General features: G+C 38.8%; 1 protein-coding gene across 2 annotated transcripts in view; it reads left to right on the top strand.

The window, feature by feature from the left end:
- The window catches only part of GAK (cyclin G associated kinase), a 78,517-nt gene that overhangs the window by 6,252 nt on the left and 52,203 nt on the right, over window positions 1–20,062 (top strand). For both annotated transcript variants that reach the window (XM_075411733.1, XM_075411734.1), the window contains exons 2-7: window positions 6,595–6,656; window positions 8,094–8,153; window positions 10,070–10,184; window positions 10,625–10,767; window positions 13,528–13,653; window positions 14,819–14,908. In XM_075411733.1, coding sequence (XP_075267848.1) covers window positions 6,595–6,656; window positions 8,094–8,153; window positions 10,070–10,184; window positions 10,625–10,767; window positions 13,528–13,653; window positions 14,819–14,908 — 596 coding nt within the window. The remainder of the gene's footprint in view (window positions 1–6,594; window positions 6,657–8,093; window positions 8,154–10,069; window positions 10,185–10,624; window positions 10,768–13,527; window positions 13,654–14,818; window positions 14,909–20,062) is intronic.

Below are 20,062 nucleotides of genomic sequence, written 5' to 3' on the forward strand. Positions count from 1 at the left end.
TTAATAACCATTCTTTATGTGTATTGATTTCTTTAGCTTCCTTTGAGGAACAAGCATGGGCAAGAATAAGACCACAGAAGAGGAGAAACATGGTGACAAAAAATAAGCGTTATTCAAACTGTTTGATCTGAGTCTAAAACTATCACCATGAAGAAGGAGTCATTCTTTAGTCAGAAAGGTAGCAATGGACTACAGACATAAATCTGTTTGGAGTTTAAAAACCTGTTGTGAGTTCAAACTGTGTAGGTGGCTTGTTATAAGCTGTGTTCTGACAGAGTGAAACTTGTGTCTGCCACTAAAGTATCAAAAAAATTCTGCTTTAGACTTAAAGGCTGTTTACTGAGCTTATGGGTACAATTTTATGGTCTCTGCAACTCCTGGATTCATAGGATGGTGGTAACATAATTAAACGCAGATTTTTTGATGCATATAAGTGATAAAACTGTGGGCAGCAGAGGCATGATGAACACTTACTGGTTCATTAATGGTGAACGTTGTTAGTTTGATTTGCTGGCAGATGTTCGGAGTTATGAAGGGAGGAGAGCTCACAGCAAGTCAAAGAGAAGTTGCAACAGCCTGTGATGTAAAGGATGAAACGACAGTTGCTCTGCAAACCACATGTGAGGCAGACTTCTCAGAAGCAGGGAGAAAGGCGACAATCTCTGAACAAGAACTGGAGCACCCTGACCGAACAGCTTTCCAGTCTGCATCCTTTATTGTGAATGTGGAGAAGCTTTTCAACATGAAGAACAGTGCAGGTTTTTTAAAGCCGTAGTTTCTTGGGTACAGCAGTTCCTGCTTGCAGGGGAACTCTGAAAGTTTCAAGGTGTTCCACCTCTCCACTTCTAAAGGTTATGGGAAGAAATCGAGATCTTTGAGTATGAGCTGTGCCTAATTTTTTGAGGCAGTTTTATCTTGTTGTTAGGACTTTGCAATTGACACAAATGCATGACTGGACTTACAAAATATGCTTATCAATGCTTGGCAACAATGACAGAGCATCCTTTCCCTTTTGAGTAAGGATGTTGCTCATACTCTGATGGAAAAGCATCTGTCTGCTTTCAGGTGAGACACACTGTAACTTGTAGTCCAGGCTAGAATTATGCTGTTTCAGTCAGGTTGTAACTGAAACACGAGCAACTCAAAATTGATATGGAAACAAATTTGGTCAGTATTTGTGCCAGTATTTGAGGGGAGTGAGCAAGTCACATTGTGGTTATAAACAGGAAGTTATTCACAACATCCCTTTCTTATGACTATTTAAGAATGTAATGAAACAAGCGTTACAGTAGCAAGCAGTTTTATGTTGCGGTTGATGTCCCTATTTTGATGCTTCACTAGCTGACATGTAGCAAAACTAATTTTGCTGAAATGGTTTGTCTGAAAAAATCAGTGAAGGTGGGAAAACCTGGATGAAAAAAGAACAGTTTAAAATCCAGTTGGTTTGTACTGCAGTGAATGTATTTGATGCCTAGATTTAACTTGAGGGGGAAGGCAAGTCTCTTGGTTGGAAAAGAAAGGGTCTCCTAGTCTATGGAGTAGGATGGTGAAGTAGTGACGGCAGTAAAACCTGTGGACCATGGCGGTGTAAGGAGGAGTGTACAGTGCTCACTATTAAAGCAAATGAGCTAGGGTTAGTTTCTCATGGAAAGCAAGTCATCAAGTGGTCTCAGCGTGGGGCAGGAAGGTGAGGCTGGTAAGCTTTGTGCTCTAGCCTGTTTTTCTGGGTCTGTTATGGCCCAGGACTCATTCCAGGACTGACTGTTGCACTTTGGCTACTCTGTTTTCGTGAGCTGGTGTGGTGCTCTGTAGTGAACCTCTTCTGTGTAAGCTTGTATCCACAGAAAAGAAAGAAAAATAGTTGTCTTCTGCCATAATTTACGTGGCAGAAAATAGTAATCTGAGACCATTTTTGAGAGTTTGGGCTGCATTCTGAAATTCGGACTATGAAATGCTTCAGCAATGGAAAACTTGTGTCTCAGGGCAAGAGCTTGAATGGGTATGCACATATACACACCCTGGTAACCTGTATAGGGAAATACTAAGATTATTTTCCTCATACAAAAGGCTTCAGAAAACTGACTTAAAACCACGTAGAGACAAGTAGATGAATGGAAATGAGTGGAAATACCCCAAATAAAACTGCATTCTCTCTGCACCCCCTAGGAAAGAAACCAGAACAGTCCTTCTACTCTTAACTTTCATTTCCTTATTTGCCTCGGTTGGGTCTCCTGTACAGGTGCTTGTTCATACAGGTGTGTTCATGTAGGGGTGTGATCCTTAACTGGCATCGCTATGTTGACTGCGAAATCATTCGTGTGGTTATAGTTAAACAGGTGAAACTGCTTTTTTTTTGTTTTTCATTTTTGCAAAATTGTATTGTAAGCTGCGTTGGTCAGAGGGCCTGGAATAAGCTGTTATGGCAAAGGAGAAGTTTTGCCGGTGAAGCTGGCCCTATTCAGGGTATTTTAAAGCTGTTTTAATAGACTAGCTCTATAAGGAAGCCACTGTCAAACTCTAAATGAAACTGCTTTCAAAAATGAAGGAGTAGGACTAATTTTGCCTTTTGTTTCACTAATAACAGATGTTTTTAAACAAAGTAAATTAAAAGTACCTTCACAACTGTACCACCTTTGGTATCCCAGAAAATCCAGATATTTAAAATTGCTATCAGCTGTAGTGCTGCAGTAGTAGGGAACTGATCACCACGTGGAATAGTATGGAAGTGTTCAGGTGAAAAATGAGGTGGCGGAATGAGAAACTTAAATCTGGTGCTTTGACAGAGACATAGCAGTAAAGGATGAGATTAGAGGCCATAGCAGTGAAATTCACTGCAAAATGGGTGCAGTGAAGTAGGAATTTAAACAGGCATGATATTACTGGCTTTTGTTTGGAGTTCTTATAAGTTTAACAAACTTAACTCTTGTATTTAGCATTTCAGTACTTGATTTTCAAGGTACAATTGCTGAAGTAAAAGTGCATCTTGTAAGCTACATGTGTACTTTCAAGCTATTGCTATTTTCATGAAGTTTTTCCCTTCAGTGTACTATTCTAATACCTCTGTATAAATTGAGATGCTACTGCATGACTATGGCTAGGAGCTCTGCTAAGCTGTGCCGCCATTGAAATGGCCTTAAAGAAGACTCTTCATTACATTTCCTTGTGTTAACCCATGCTATGAAAATGTAATTATTAAACCAAGTATTGCTAACTTACAAGTTGGGTCTCAGCACCTTTAAATTTGACCTTAGCAAAATCTTGGTTGCGACATCTTGTATGCACATTTCACTGGATTTCCAGGTAAGGTCAGGAAGTCAGGTAGCTGTGCTTTAAACTAAGCAGAGTTTGTATTAACTTCTGTTAATAACAAGACTTCATGATTTTTGAATGACTTGCATTGCTCAAAATGTTCTCTTGCATTGCTAGTCCAAAATGAATGTTTATGATTTTCAGTGAGTATTGAAATTTACAACCAGTATATGTTTTGAAGTAGTTATGAAGCTGAATATAAAATTTCTTTAGATTCCTAGCTAGCAATTAAGAGGACTGAAATTAATTTTTTTTTGTTGTAAACGAGATTCATTTAAATGCAACAAATGACTTAAACTTCAGAAGCCCTTCTGAGGTAGTTGTAACATTGTGATTCTGAGTGTTAAAAAAACAGGCTTTTCCATCAAGAAATGGACTTGTATAGTTTTCATAAATATGGTTCAGTATTAGGCATGGATTTCAAAAGTATTTGTGAACTGAGAAAGTAAATTTCAGGGCAACTGTAAATGTGACTAGTGTTTTGGGAGATCTGTATTATGATCAGCATTTTGTGAAAATTTTAAAGATCTTTTCTGAAGACTTACTGTAGTCTTTTTTTTTTAGTTGGGTAAACTAATTCCTTCTTTTACGCCTCTGTACTTGGTGTCAGCAGGGTTAAGCTTAGTGATAATGTGCAACTGGTCTATATTGTAAGGATTTTTTACACTAGAGGAAGAGCTTGTAGGAGAGCTTATCAAAGTAGTTGAAATAGTTGGACAAGTAGCAGTGCTTCTAGGGGCCTTCTTCAGAGTTTGGATCAGCTTGGTTGTTAAACAGATGTATGCTTGAAAATGAGGAATTGTATTGGTTTGATGTAATTCTGGTACGTAGGAGCTTTCACCTGTATAATTTCCAGGAGGGCATTTGATGTATCTGAATGAAGCGTAGTTATATTTTGGAGTGCATGTATGTAGGTCTGTGAACATTTGTATTTGTAGAGGTAATAACAAGGTGCGTGTGCTCGAAATACTCAACTTGCCCCATTCCAGCCTTGGCACAACCCTTGACAGTGTGCATAGCTGAGCTTGCGGAATAACTGTTCTGTAATGTGGGGTACCTCTGTCACCATTTTGTTCTTGGGTGCCTTCCAGAAAACTAACTGTGCAGTAATTTAGTGTACTAGAAATTTGTGCTGACCTGAAGCCCCCAGTTTTATAAACCGGATCATATATTTTCAAGATGCAGCTTGCAGGATTATTGGAATAAAACCAAAGAAATATTTATCAAGGTGAGTGTAAAGACTTTCTTCTGTAGGGCCAGAAGTATTTTCACTGTGTCTGTGGGATCCGTGTAGGACAAAGGCATGGAGGCAGCAGCTCTGTGGTACAGTGACTGGTATATGCTGGTGTGAGCCTTGCAACTCACTGGGACAGCGAGCTCTGAAACCTGGCGTATGCCTCTGGATGTGAATAGGCAGCTGGTTGGGAAGAGCAGTCAAAAAAACATGGTTTCCCAGCACACAGCTTCTGTGGAAGGATTATCTTGCTTTTTTCACCAGCTGTATGAAATCCATAAACTGTCGTCATAACTGATCAATGCTGTCCAAAACCATGTTTTTCGTGCTTATGTTCTCATTCAGAAATGAACAAAGTGCCTTCAGGTAGTACTCCAAGATGGTGGTAAGAGTGGGCTCCATTCAGTCTCCAGCCCTATCCCATCAGTGCCCAAAATGCCCATTGTAATTGCTGATCAGAACACTGTCACTGGAAGCTTTAGAAAAGCTAGAGGAACTTCCTGTTGTGGGAAGTACCGAACCTGTTTTTTTACAGAATGAATTAAAGTAAATGGTTGAGCACAACGCATGCGTGAGTAACGAGTGGTGGGGCTGAACTGCAGCCCTTGCTGTCTGTCATCTCCTGTGTTCTCACTGACACTTCAGCTCTTCTGTGGTGCGCTAGTTACTCTCTTGCTTGTTTCCCATGCAGCTGGGATCTTGGTTTTGCTGGGTTTTTGTATAATTCCCCTATAGACACCAAAAGCAAAGGCAATGTACAGAGGCCTGTCACTCATTTTGTATTGTGGATGCTACTTGCAAAGTAACAAGATGTGTTGGCAGTACCCTTCAGAATTCTTGGAGAACACTGTGATGGTCAACTGCTGTGTAAAACTTTTGAGAGTGCTGCTTGAAAAGCCTTGTATTTGACTGAATTGCACAAAGCAAATACTGTGTATACTTTAGCTTCATGTTAATATTCCTTATCCATAGAGAAGGTATTGGGTACTAATGTGACTGTAATAATTTGGATCTTGCGTCTTTTTTTGAAAATGCCTTACTGTTTCTTGTCTGTGGTGGTTCATTCTTTAGTTATCCTATTCTCTTAGCCTTTTTGACCAGTGTAATTTCATAGTTCACTGACGTCTTCTGTGCTTGCTCTCCAGAATATTGCTAGAGAGAACACTGATGTTGTTCAATGAAAGCAGAATTTATATTAAAGGAGTAGAGAGGCAAATCATTGCAGTTTGTCACTTGGGCTGTTACTCTACTAGAGATACTCTGCAGTAGATGGAGAGCACATATGCAACCATGCTATTGGTGTAACTGTGAGGTTGGCATTCCCAGATGAAACGGAAGTGATACCGGGGTCTTGAAAATGGAGTAGAACTATTCAAATAGGTTCTTTTGATAGATTAGCATAACTAGCAGTTGAGGAAACTTAGCAGACCTGTAACTTTTTCTCAGTCTTTTGCACTTTGTAGAAATTCACACAGTGTTCATGAGAAAATTGGGGGTGTTTGAAATAAATATTCTGACAAAAGAAGTTGGAAGGAAAAGAATGTTGTATGGAATGACAAATTTCAGTTTAGTAACAGCATCACCCTTATTGGAAGTGTGTGCTTCAGTGCTTGAAAAGGCTGAAGCATGGCAATTATTCTAAAAGTATGAGGAGGTATATATTTAACATTGTATCTCCCTTCGTTATTGCTATTTTTATAGGAAGCCTGACAGTGTGAAACCAAGAAGTAGTTTAATTAAAATCATTGGGTATTATAGGCTGTACTGAGTAGTCTTGGTTTTATAAGAACCTACACTAAGAAAACCAGTTTTTCACAAAAAATCAGCATATGCAGACTAACAAAATGTGGTTCTGGCATGTGCAAAAGAAGGGAAGAGAGTATTTTAGCTCTTGTATATAGATTACCCATACTCTTGGCAAGCCACTGAAAAATATGTATACTTCTTACGTTCAGAAAAGCATCTAAATTGATGTATTAGCTCTGTTACGTTAAAAAGAATGGTTTACCTGAATGTTGAAATTAAAACTGACTTAATATGCCTTTTTATAGGTGGTTTTGCTTTTGTTTATGAAGCTCAAGATCTTGGAAGTGGCAAAGATTATGCTTTAAAGGTAAGATGAGTTTACTTCGCTACAGGTTTACAAGCTCTGTCATTTTGCTTGGTGCTTTAGCATGACAGTTAATTCTTGATGCATGCCACTAAACAAGTAATTTGGAAAAATCCAGAATGATGAATTGGTGTTTGTAGGGCACTGCCTGTATTTAGAACAGTCATTCCTGTTAGGACTCTGGGCTTTGTACTTTGATGCCAAAGGTGGGAGTGGCTCTTTTAGGTACTACTGCTGTTTGTCTTCATTTGGTCTGGAAATTCATTACCCTACCCCATGCATTTTGTTGCATGAGTAGAAAGAATCTTTCTTAGTTACCTGAAGTGGGGTGCAGGAATACTTTTGCTCCTCAGAAGCAGATTTAACCTATAGGTTAGCCCACCTTTGTACTTCCAGAGTAAGTTTCATCAATATTAAAATTAATGCTCTACACTTTGATTCATTGATCAAACATTCAGTCTGGCATTTTTCAGAGGCACTCCTCTGGGTGCTTGTTTTCTAAAGGCTTATAATAATAATGTAACAGTTGAAAAACTGAAGTATTGTGGAAAGGACAGTAAAGTGTAGTCATTTACTGTGTCGTATTGTGCTGCAAAGAAAATCGTTACTTGTGTTCACCACAAAATGGCTTTATTTTTGGAGAAGGGATGTTGTGTGGCTGTATCAGTACGAAGACATCTGTTAGGGAGAGAAGGTAAAAAGGGTAGTAGTATGAGAGGTGGGAGAGGTAAGATGGCATTACACCACTGGTAGTTACTTGGTCTGTTTTTTTCCTTTTCATACCACATCCTACACGAACAAAACATGTGACCAAACCCATATAGTATCTGTGTTCAAAATGTCATCTAGAAGTAGCCCTGCTTAAAAATAACAGGTAAAAGGTGAACCATTACTGTACTTCCTCTGTTTTGTAAGACGGGTACTTTTGTAGCTAAAAGGTGAACCATTTTGTAGATAAAAGGTGAACTGTTACTGTACTTCCACAGTTTTGTAAGACGGGTACTTTTGTAGCAAGTGCTCGGATTGGTTCTGGTCAAATGTTGACTCCAAATCCAAGTGGTAAGATTTGAGGTGGCGGGTGAATCTTTCCTTGTCAGTGCACAATGCTGTAAACCAGGAGACTTTAGTGCTTTATACAATGGATAACTGTCAGAGCAGTTTAAGAGTGTCAAAGCTGACAGGTACTCAGTTATCACTAAACTTGAATAGTACAGGTAGCTGGTTATCACTAAGCTTGAACCGTACAGGTAACTAGAAAAGACTGGGTGCTATATTTATGGCAGTATGTACAAATGTACAATAAGCCTGCTTTGTTTACTGTCCCGCCTTAGTTCCCTAAGTTTTTGACTGTAGCTTATCCTTTGTGTTTTGGAAAAACGGTGCACAATTTTTCTGTAAGTTCAATAATTAAATCTTCTCCATTATTCTGTTTTCTAACAGCGATTGTTGTCTAATGAAGAAGAAAAGAACAAAGCCATCATTCAGGAAGTTTGTTTTATGGTATCCTTTTCTGGAACATACTGTAATGTTTCGATGTAGTTGCCTGACCACGCATTTCTGAGAAAAGGGGACTGCTCTACAGATTCAGTTCTTTCCATGCCATGCACTGCTTCCGCAGACTGACATTCTGAGGAAGGTCTGGGTTCCTGATTTGTCATGAACCTGGCACCAATGTCCAGCAACTTCAGTTCTTCAAAAATTGCAGAAATTTAATGTGTGCGGAGAACTTTTGTAGCTAGTGTAGACTTTGTCATGTACTTCGTCTGGCAAGAAGTGCAGTTCTTACCTGGGCTTTCTTGCAGTCCAGTGACTGTGGTAAAGAGATCTTTCTGAACTATGCAGATGATGCTTAGATCTTAAGTACATTTCCATCATGTGCACTGGATTTATTGCCTTTTGGGCTACTCAGAATTTTTCTTTTACTCGATGTTTCTTAGTTTCTGCCGCAGAAGTGTCTGGCTTTAAAAAGTGATACAGAATGTTAAGGAAGGAATTTCAGTAGAATACATACATCGGAAACAAGAAGCAGATGTTTGAGTGTCATTGCTGTCCTTTCTGTCTGCAGTGATATTAGATGGTAGGGTATAATGCAATCTCAGAGTTTTCAGTCCTTGCCTCAGTAAACTCAATATTTGCTCTCCAGCATCTGCTCTAAAACCCTCAGTTTGTTTCAAGTGTTAGTGAGTAGCTGTGGTATGCTGTTGTTTTGTTTACCACTCTGAGTATTCAACGTCATTTTGAGTTACCAGGAAAACCGCTGATCTGAAGTTACTCAAATATTTCTTTTTATGGTTAGTGAAATGTTTGGCAAAATCTTACACTAAACACAGTTCACTAGAAGTACGCTTCGAAGAATGGACTACCATAGCACTATACATTTTCTACCTACTCTGAGTACATCTTGGCAGGAGTAAGGAACTGAATGTTCTTTGAATGTTTTTTGACAGCTCAGGCTTGTTAAAGCACATGTGTAATATGAACGAGGGTTAACTGTTGCTAACTTTCCAAGCTGTAACTGTGAAATCAAATTAATTCCTGCAGGACTCAGTAAAAGGTTGTGAAGAGATGTATAAGATACAAAATAATACTTTGCATTCATTGTCATTTGGTAGATCCGACTTGCCCATTTTTCATAGCTTTGTTGTACTTATGATGTCTTTGCTTTTTTCAGACTTTGTGAATACATCCTGTAAATAGTGTGTGTTTGTCTCGTAAGCATGAGTCTCAGTATATGGCCAAGGTGATGCACATCAGGGACAACACAAACAGGCATAATGCAATGTAACTTCCATTGGCAGAAGTTGATATCACTTACATTTTGCTCCCCTTTACATAGTTAAAAATGATACCTTGAATTTTAGTGAAACATGGTAGATTTTAATATGAAGAATTATTACTAATAATGGGAGGACAAGTTCCTTGGTCTTTCAGAGCTTTTGTTTGTTTTAAACTTTATTTTAATTACTTAAAATCAAAACATAACATCCTTAATACTTGCTTGGAAAGGCAGATGTTGATACGATAGCCCTTTCTTGATCTGCCAGGTAGACAAGCAGCTGATAATTAAAAGGTCTCTCTGGTACTTGTGCTGATGCCTTGCAGTCATCGTCAAAAGACAAAAAGAACTAACTAGACCTGTTGTGAAGTCCTGTTTCCTCAGACCCTTACTCACAAGGATTTCTTTTAATATTTTATTTTGACTTTTTATTACGCTACCGTCAGTGGCTCACCTTGAACTCTGGTTTGTTTTTTTTCTACTAAGTCATGGATTTCCCTGTTCTGCTTACTATTTTAGTTGCAGCTGTAATGCTTTCTGTGGTTTTAAGCTAACATTCCAACTGAGATGTCTGTGAACTGCTGTATACAATCGTATCACTAAACTAGGCAGTCATCTTCCTTGAGCATGTTATCTCTAGAAAAAACTTTCAGGTCATCCCAACATTGTCCAGTTCTGCTCTGCTGCATCTATAGGAAAAGAAGAATCAGACACGGGACAGGGAGAGTTTCTTCTGCTTACAGAGCTGTGTAAAGGTAAACTTTATTTCTTTTCCCAGCAGTGCACACTGCATCTGACAGCTGTTTTGCACAGGTTGTTTCACCGCTTAGAAGCTTTGAAAGCCTCTTAAAAATAGCATAGTTCAGTGGAGCTAGAGCTCATCCCCATCTTTTATAGGATAAGGGTCATGTTCTTTTGAGACTATGGTACGACCTCATCTTAAACATGGGATAATCATTAAGTTCTTAGTGTTTGAGACTAGTCAGAGAAAGGAGGAGGAGGAGTAGTTCCTCAGAGCACTGTTTCTTTTGGCACTGCAGTCAGTGTGGAGTTGCCATTTTCAGAATATCCATCTAATATTACATGTCAAGGCTGCCAATCTTCCATGATAAGAGCACTTGTCTATTCATGCCAAGTTTGCAGAACTTTGTGGTGTTCTCTGTGGGCTTATGTGAATTTCTTTGATTTTCTGCAGGACAGCTGGTGGAATTCTTGAAGAAAGTAGAATCCAAAGGACCTATCTCCTGTGACACAGTTTTGAAGATCTTTTATCAGACCTGCAGAGCAGTGCAGCATATGCATAAACAGAAGCCTCCTATTATCCATAGAGATTTAAAGGTGTGTTACAACATTTCAATAAAGGCTGAATTTTTAAACAGCAAAGGAGCCTTTCAGTCAGAATCAGTGTTAAGGCTGTTGATCTAATACAGGGCACGCTTTGCAATGTAGTGCTTACGTGTAGTGTCTTGCCAAGGCTGACGGATGTCAGTGAAATTCATCACTGAAATATTTGCATCTTTTCAAACAGTATCTTTTCCTTGTCCTTGTGGTGTTAGTACTACTTGTCCTCTATCTGAACAAGCTGACAAAATCAGTGTATTGGGGTTTGCTGATTTAGTCTTAAAGTAGTTTGCTTCAGATAATTTGATAAAACAGTTATGACTTGAATTGCAGTTTTGGGGTGAGCAGGTTTTCTAAATAGAAAAGGTAAAGCTTTGAAGGAGAAGAGAAGGTAATGTATTCTCTGTGAAAGATTATGTAGCCGTTGAGAATGTGTAGTAAACTTTGGTTTTGAACTGACAATTTGAACTGCATTTTAGGGTTTTTTTTAAACTTGAATTTGAAAATTTGGTAGTCATAATTCATGACGGATTTTGTTTCTTAATTTTTCGTTCTGTGAGACTTTACCAAGATGCTATAGGGTTGTGCTGTAGAAGATGTTGTCCCCTTAGAAACAATGGAGGTTTGAAAGGACTTCATCTGTGTTTGAATTTTATATTTTGAAGGCAAGGGTTCACATTTACATGTATGTTATGCCTTAGACGAAGGAACCCCAATTATCAGTGAGATTCTGCTGTACTGCAAATACATTTGAACCTAGTGGAAGGAGGTGGTCTTTGTAAACGTAAACAAAGATAAAGAAGATTTTTTCCTGAAAGTGTCTGAATTTACACATCTTTTTCCAGCTTGATGTGTATCAGTTGAATATAAAAAAAGGAAAATTTGTTTATTACAATAGAATAGCTCAACTTGCATAGAAGTTCAGCTCGTGCTGTGGTTCAAGGTCTGTTTTTTCTTGTCAAGTAGTGTAATTTCATGGCAGAGATAAAAAATGAAAAAAGACAGGAATTTGGTTGCATGTTGATTTCATGTTACAGGGGCAGCAAAGCAAGAGTAAATGGTAGTTGTACTGCAATAGGCAGAGGTCTTACTACAATCAGGAGCCAAACAGGGATCACTTAACTGTGCTGCGCTTTCCAGAAGGCTGAACTTAGATCAGCAGTATAAAAGCTCTGTAGGTCAAAGTTTTCAGCCAGCCTGGATGGACCTGAGATGCTGGTGTAGCTTTTGGGGAGGGGTGTAGTCGTGTGGAGTCCTAACAGGTTTTTCTCAGTTATTTTGACTAAAAGATTCATGAACTTCTACAGTGCAGCTTAAAAGCAAGTTCACCTTCATAGTGGTGGCTGTTTCTGTTCTCCTGTGGTTTCCTTCTCTTGCTTGTCAGTGTAGTGCGTTCTTTGTTTCTGAACCCTGTTGAATGAAGTTCTCACAATGTGTGTGTAGAGCACTGTAAGAGGCCAGCTAGTTATAGAGTTCTGAAAATTCTAAGCTGGTTAGAGCTTGATTTGTAAAGTTTTAGTGCTTCTGTGATATATTTTCTGAGTTTGATCTTTTCAGGGTTTGCCATACAGCACATAGCTAGTCTGCATAACACAGGTCCTAGAGCCTGTTAAAATCTGAATAATCAGCTGGAATGTTTTTCATTACAAACTTTACCAAAGCACAAAAACCAGAACATGTGTGCACAGTAGCTGGATCTCTGGTCTTAATGTGACCATTTTAGTGGATAAATTTAATTTGATGTTGAATGCCCCCTCTTCTTATTGCACATGGAGATAAACAAAGGTTATCCAACAAAGAAGGAAAATCAGATGGCTCATTGAGATCGATACACTAACCGCATCATTAACAGCTTATGTCTTCCTGTAGGGTCATCAAAATTAGTTTTATGGTGGAAGAAGTTGGAAAGGGCATGTGTAAGGGAGGCCAGTAGGTTGTTCTGAAATCTGAGGTTTTGCAGAAGAAAGTCCAGAGATGTTGTGGTTTCAAAGGGAAAGGGAAAACAAACCTAGTTATCTGAAGCGTGGTGTTGTACTATTAGTGATATGCCTCTTAATTTTTATACAGTTTCTTGACTTCAGAGATACAAATTTTCTTTTTCAGCCCTTGTGGTTGTGACACCACAGTACTTCTGCCCAATACCCACTTTTCCCCTCCACTTCAGTTTCTTCCATGTTTCACTTAGCAATCCAGGAATGTTGGATTTTATTAAGTAGGAGGGATGAGTGACAATGAACTGTTCAGGCAGCCCAGCGTCCTTAAATAGCTGGTTTCTGTCTCTGCACAGGGTCGTGGCTGCCACTTCCAGGGTGTCCCTGAGCAGCCTGCTTCTCTACTGGTACTTTCCTGTTTTGTCTCTACAGCGGTGCTAACCTTCACTCCACTACTATTAAACCAATAGTGTTCGGTTTTATGCATGAAAAAAATTGGATTCCAAGATAGTGCTTCTGCAAGTGGTCTTCTGAAAAACTGGACTCTTCTTAGGCACTAAGAAAATGATTCTCTTTTTCCTGGGGTTTATTTCTTGCTCTCTTGAGTGTTTCCTGCTCATAGTGGTTTTGGTGCTTCCTTTTAAAAATCGTTTGTATTGCTACTATATACATCTGCAGTACTATATGAAATCTTTGTGCTCTTGTAAACAACATTTTGGGCTAAAGTGTGTATGTCTTTATATAAGCACAAATGAATTGAAGTTTAAAACGTGTGTTAGTATACAGAAAAAAGATGTCTAATTTATTATTCTACCTCTTTTTGAAGGTGGAAAACTTGCTTGTTAGTAACCAAGGGACGATTAAACTCTGTGACTTCGGTAGTGCTACAACTATAGCTTACTATCCTGACTATAATTGGTCTGCACAGAAGAGGGCGCTGGTTGAAGAAGAGGTGAGACTATTTTAATGGGATTAATCTTAGTATCACCAGTGGATTCATTTAACTGTTACTATTAGTCTGATGCTGATTCATGGGACTTCTAAGACAACTGAAGATCTTCAGTTGCATTGTTGTTTGTAAAGCTGTGGTTTTGTATCCGTGTTGCCAGAGTTCAAACACTGCCTGCAGTCGTAATCATAGTTTGTGTTCTGTAGCTGCATATGCAAACACTGCTTCAACCTGAGCAGTGTCTACGCTGCAATCCACTGTGAAAAGAGAATTGATTACTAGAGCTTCTTCTAATTGCACTCTTAACAATGAGTAAAAAATTTGTTATGCCGAAATGATTCTCACCTTCTCATCTGTTTTTCGCAGATGAGTAATATATAAAGAAGCAGCAAGTCTGCTCAGCAGAATTTGAATAGGCAGTATTTGCAGTGCCTCTAGGACTACAGCGACAGTGTTAAGCATGCAGTGTGTTTTTGCAGAGTGCGTTTGTTCTTTGTTTAGAGTTGAGAGTAATGCTTGTAACTGTAATGTAGTACATCAACTGGAATCAGACTTAAGTATGGAGAAATACAGGGGCACTTAAAATTCATGTGTGCAGCTTCTGATGTCATGAGTCTCTGTAAACTCACCCTGGTTTGGGATCCAGCATCCTTAGAGAGCAATCATTTGGTTTCTGGAGAAGATGATGTTGCACCACTGTCTTACATAGTCTAGGCAAAAAGATGGTAGGGAAGGTCTTTTCAGGAATCCTTGTGAACATAGCTTAAGCCTTTGGATGTGTCTGCACTGTCATTGTGTGATGAGGAAGCCAGAAATACACACTGGAGCATGAATTCACTGCTTGGTTTATTGTTGATTTTCTGTGTTTGTGTCCGTATCCATTTTTGCATCATGTAGAACAGTGATTTTACTTTCTGTGCTTTGCAGTTTGGAAGGACTCCTGAATGTCACAATGTTATTTATTTGAGTACCGGAGTCTTTATACAGGCTTATATCAAAGCTGCTGTGACTACTGCAGAATTGATGGCTTCTGCCTTGACCGGTATTTCTGAAATTAATTTTCAAAGTGAGAATGCTATCCATTCTACATTGAGAGTTGTTTTCTAGGTTGAATGCTTTTAGAGCTTATTATTCAAGTTTCTGTTTCAAGAAATTCTGTCTTTTGCAGATCACAAGGAATACAACACCAATGTACAGGACACCAGAAATGGTAGACTTGTATTCAAATTTTCCGATTGGTGAAAAACAGGACATTTGGGTAAGAAATGTTTCTCTTGCTGTATCACAGCTATTAATGTCATAGTGAAACTGGTTTTGCAGTCTTCCTGTTAATTTGTTGATTAAATAAATAAAAGCACCAAAATGTAGGAAAAGACTCTTACGTCAAAATGAACTTAAGTAGTATGAACTGTGTATCTGAATATTAGAAGAAAGAGATGTAGTATTCAAGATTTTCTCCAAGATCCAGCTTTACTTCCACTGTGAGAGGCAATGCTGAACTTCTATGACATTCAGTAGAACTGTAGCCTAGTTAGAGCTTGCCACAATAGAGCCAGAATACTCAGTCTTCAATTCAAATTCTTGCCTTTCATTCTCTGCTGTGCACGCAATCCTGGGACAGCCTATTGCTCAGAATGGTTATGTCTAGGTATTGCATCCAGATAAAATACTGGCAGATGGCAAGGATGAGAACTATGCAGGGATCATTCAAGCTTTGTATAGAAAGGATGATAAACTGTTATCGTTCACTGAAAAATCTGTAGCCAGAATTAAAGGTAAATATTAAATCCTCAGTTGTACATTTTTTCAGTTGTGTAATACTGTAATAGTACTGAGGTATTGCCAAGTGACTTTGTGCTTGGGGACTTAGTTTATTGGATGTTTTTTAGAGGCAGGTGTCAAGCTGTTCAGCTGTTTTCTGTATTGGCAGTGTGTCAAAAGAGAAATTGACAAAATATAATACTGGTGCTTAAAAGTTTTTATTTGGAATCTCAGAACTTCATTCAATTTCCTGAATTGGTTACAAGATACTGTGGAAACTCTTACTCAGCTTCTACAGCTGTTGGCAATTTTCTTCGGATGTGTAAAGAAATACCAAGAAAAAAAAAGTTTTGACCATTTGGTGACTTAACATGTGTAAATTACTGGCAGCCTGAGCCAAGATTATGTGCAGTAAAACACAAGCTAGACATGCATTTAGTGAAAGCCTCACTCCTAACGGCAGTTGCAATTTATGTTTTGTTTAGAATAACTGTGTATCCGTTAGCATCAATGCAGTGGTTGTATCCTGTTGTGTCTTTGAAAGATCTGTTCCATTTACCTTGCCTTCATTGGAATATGGTATTCTGTGTTTTTTGCTTTATGCTCTGGGTTCAGTGAAAACATGCGAAGTATTTGGCAATAGAAGTGGCGCTGTCTGAGGAAGCATGACTGATCTTGTAGTTTGTGGTTAGGGTAAACAAAACAGTTTTCCCAAGAAAGTAGGTGGGTTGAGTAACACTCATGGTTGTGGTCTGTGTGATTGTCACTCTGTGAGCTTGAAATTATAAAGGAGATAAAGATGTCTTGCTTAGAACAGCAGCATAGATGAAACTTTTTACCCACACAGTGAGAATGGGGTTAGATATTGATTGTAAGATCAGAGGTTCTTAGGCTTGGCCAACTGCTTTCTGTACACTTCCTATCTGTGTGTAGATATCTTCAGAAAATAAACACTAAACCCAAATACCTTTGGTTCAGTTTTTTTCTGAATTAATTTCCTGAACTGAAATTTGACTACATTCCAGTGAAATGAGAAACCTTACCTTATCATAAAGTTTTTTCTTCACTGAAATTATCTTTGGCTTGGAAGTCTCTTCATACACTCTCACTCTTATAAATTTCTGAAAAAGCAAAAGAGTGGGCTTTGGAATATGTTAGTTAAGGAGCAAAATTTAAAAGTTGGGTTCTCGTTACCAATAGCTGGTAAAAATGCTTCTAGTCAGTACAAGACATCCTGCAGGTTTTAATTCTGCAAGAGCTGAATGATCTTGTTGGATTTTATGTAGTTTAATTCTATTCAGAAAGTACTTTGGTGTAATAATACCAATATATCATCCTGCAGCTATACTGTAGGCTTTTCATCATTTTAAATGTGCTGCTTATTGCCTGAAGCTGTGCAGTGGAAAAACAACAGTATTGGTGTTTGTTTGAAACAACTCCCTGCACCTCTCTTCCCCCCTCCCCCCCTGCACAATGCCCACAGAACTCCACTGTCCCCTTAAGGATGAGTTAAATTGACTACCCATAAAGGCCCAGCAGCAGGTCAAAGAGTTATTTGTAGTTATTTTTGGTCAATTTGCCGTGCTGCTTTTTTACCTGCTGGCATGTTGAGTGCTCAGACTGACTCAGGCAGCTTCTGTAGATGGACTGTCTGCAGCTTTGGGGCAACATCTTGGGGAAATGGGCTCTCCTGTAAACGGTGTCAGTGCTGAGGCTATGTGGGTGGTGTTTGTTTTGAGGAATTGCCTTGCTGCAACTGGAATTGCCTTTTAGCCAAGTTGAATCACAACTGGTGTTTGTGGTTTAACCTGGCAGCTGGCAACTAAGCACCAGACAGCTGCTTGCTCACCCCTCCCCTTCCCTCCCAGCGGGATGAGAGCAGAAATGGACGAAAGGGGAAACTTGGGGCTTGAGATAAAGACAGTTTAAGACAACAAAGCAAATATTAATACTACTATGTATATTTAACAAGTAATATAAATTAGTAAATAAATATGTAGATATTAGTACTACTAAATATACTAATATGAATACTAATACTACTCTACTACTACTAATGATAGTAATGAATATGCAAAACAAACTATATGCAATACAATTTTCTCACTGCCTGATGCCTGATTCACAGTCAGTCCCTGACAAGTGATTGTGGAACCTGGAATTAGTGAATTTCAGAGAATTATTAGTGAATTTCAGAGAATTATTAGTGAAATTCTCCAAAAAGACCAAATTCCTGTCAAAGTTTGAACTCATGGACCAGAGAGAATTTGAAATAGAAAAGAAAAAAAGAATTCCTGCCTCTGAGTCAATGCCCATTTGTAAACTGAGCATGATACCTGTAGCATGGAATATTTCCTTTGGGCAGCTTGGGCTAGCTGCCTGTTGATGTTCCCTCCCAGCTCCTGCACAGTTGCTCATTAGCTGAACATGAGAAACTGGAAAAAGTCCTTCGTTTCTTCCAAATTACAGCAACTGCTTGGAAGAAAATTAACTATCTGAGCTGAAACCAGGACAGTGTTTAAAATATTCAAAATATATCGCTGTTAGAATGCGAAGTTACAGATAAAGCAGAGGGAATGAAAAACATTCTCTAGCAATTAAAGCAAAGATCAAATCTGAGTAGTCTCTTCACTTCCTATGTGTTCAGCTAATTGCCTTTGTGCTTTTCTCCTGCACGTGGCTGTGGATGCTGTCTTCTGATGTGCTTGGTGTCTTGAACTGCACAGGGAGTAGTTTCATTCCTCCAGCTAACTCAAGATCTGCCTTACTGATGCATTGTAAAGAGGCATTTCTATGGCAAAGTGGGTGGTATTTCCTGTACTCCCCTGCTGGATTAATTGATGTGGACTATATGATGCTTCAGTGTATACATTATGGAGAGTTTTTTTCAACAGACTGTCAAAAATGTACTTGCTATACAATAATACAGAATTAATATATGCAGTTTATTTCTGGCTCTGGATTGAGAGACTCAGTAAGTGTTCTGGAGTAACTAAATGTCAGACCTTTCAGAGACTTCAATAACGCTGAAGTCTTGAAACTGTTCTTGAGGTAAATTGACAACCAAGGACAGCTTGGTTGCATGCAGATGGTGATTGTGCATGCAGAAGACTAGAAGCAGTGAGCAGATCTTTTAGCTAATGTCTTCATAGGCTTCTTTTATTTGCGGGGGCTAGAAAAGCCCATATGCTGAAACAACTAAGCTGTGGTTCAGAAGAAACTCTGAGGAGAAATATTCTAGTCTGCACTTTGGGATTTTCTTGGAGTTATTGTATGCTGTTGTGGTTTAACCCAGCAGCTGGCAACTTAGTACCATGCACCTACTTGCCGACACCTAGGGTCGTGCATCTGCTCACTCAGTCCTCCCCTCCCAGTGGGGAGGGGAGGAGAATAGGAGAGGATAAGACCTGTGGGTTGAGATGAAGACAGTTTGATAAGACAACAAAGAAAGGAATAATGACAATGAATATGCAAAACAAGCGATACGAAATACGGTTTTTGTCACCACCCAACAACCGATTGCATAGCCAGTCCTTGAGCAGTGATTGTGGAGTGCTGAACTCATGGATTTCACAGAACTCGGGAAGAAGTTTAAACTCCTGGAAGAGAGCAAACTAACTTAAAAAGAGAGAGCTGAACTCCCAGAACAGAGATTCCTGCTACCTGGCCAACCCCCATTTATAAACTCAGCATGACATCGATGGTGTGCAATATTTCCACTGGCCAGCTTGGGCTAGCTGCCTGCCTGCGTTCCCTCCCAGCTCCTGCATAGCTGCTCATTAGCTGAGTATGAGAAACTGGAAGAAGTCTTTGATTTCTTGGCAACACATCAGTGTTATCAACATACTTCTACTAAATCTAAACCACGGCAACTACTGGTAGGAATATTAACTCTGTCCCAGCTGAAACCAGACAGATGCTTTATTATTAAACTTTTATAGGCCAGATGGAACATGGTTCTATTACAACAGCATAACTCTGCTAGTATATTTCATATGTTAACTTATATGAAAATAGAAAGATCAACTTATATTTACTTAAGTGTCAGGTGAAGTTGTCCTAACTAATCCATAACACCTAGACTATTCAGAGATTAGAATTCAAAAGTGACTTCTGGCTTTGGTGGTTGTTCCCTTGTCAGGTTGCACAGGTCTCAGGTTTGGATACGCCAAGGAACTTAAAAGTTCCCAGGATGTAGTATTCCTGTTTTTGTGATTTTTGAGGCTTGAATGAACCTGCCTTGAAATGATCTTAAATTTAGGGTTTTTTTAATAAGAATTCAATAGCCTTCTTATTCTAGGAAATAAAGTAACTGTCATTTCAGGCTTATTTTCTGCAAATCTTTATCAAAACAAGTGTTTTAGAGATGATGTGTCCCCCTTAGTGTCATTTAAACAAATTGGTTAACACGTAAATGCTTGCTTAGCTGGTGCATTGCATAACAGTGTAGCTGGGTTAGAAGTACAAAAGACCAAATTCTCTCCCCACAAATAAAATTAGTCTGCTTGAAGCTCAGGATGAGGATACGAAGTAAATCTTCTGAGCCTTTTTATAAGAAAAGTCCTGTTCTTGAACGTACTCAGTGTTGCAAGACTACTCATTTTTTTTTCACTGTGAAATTAATAGATTTGTTGTAATGATTTTTAAAAAT

Source organism: Opisthocomus hoazin, chromosome Z (genome assembly GCF_030867145.1).
Source record: "Opisthocomus hoazin isolate bOpiHoa1 chromosome Z, bOpiHoa1.hap1, whole genome shotgun sequence".
NCBI classification, from domain to species: Eukaryota; Metazoa; Chordata; class Aves; order Opisthocomiformes; family Opisthocomidae; genus Opisthocomus; species Opisthocomus hoazin.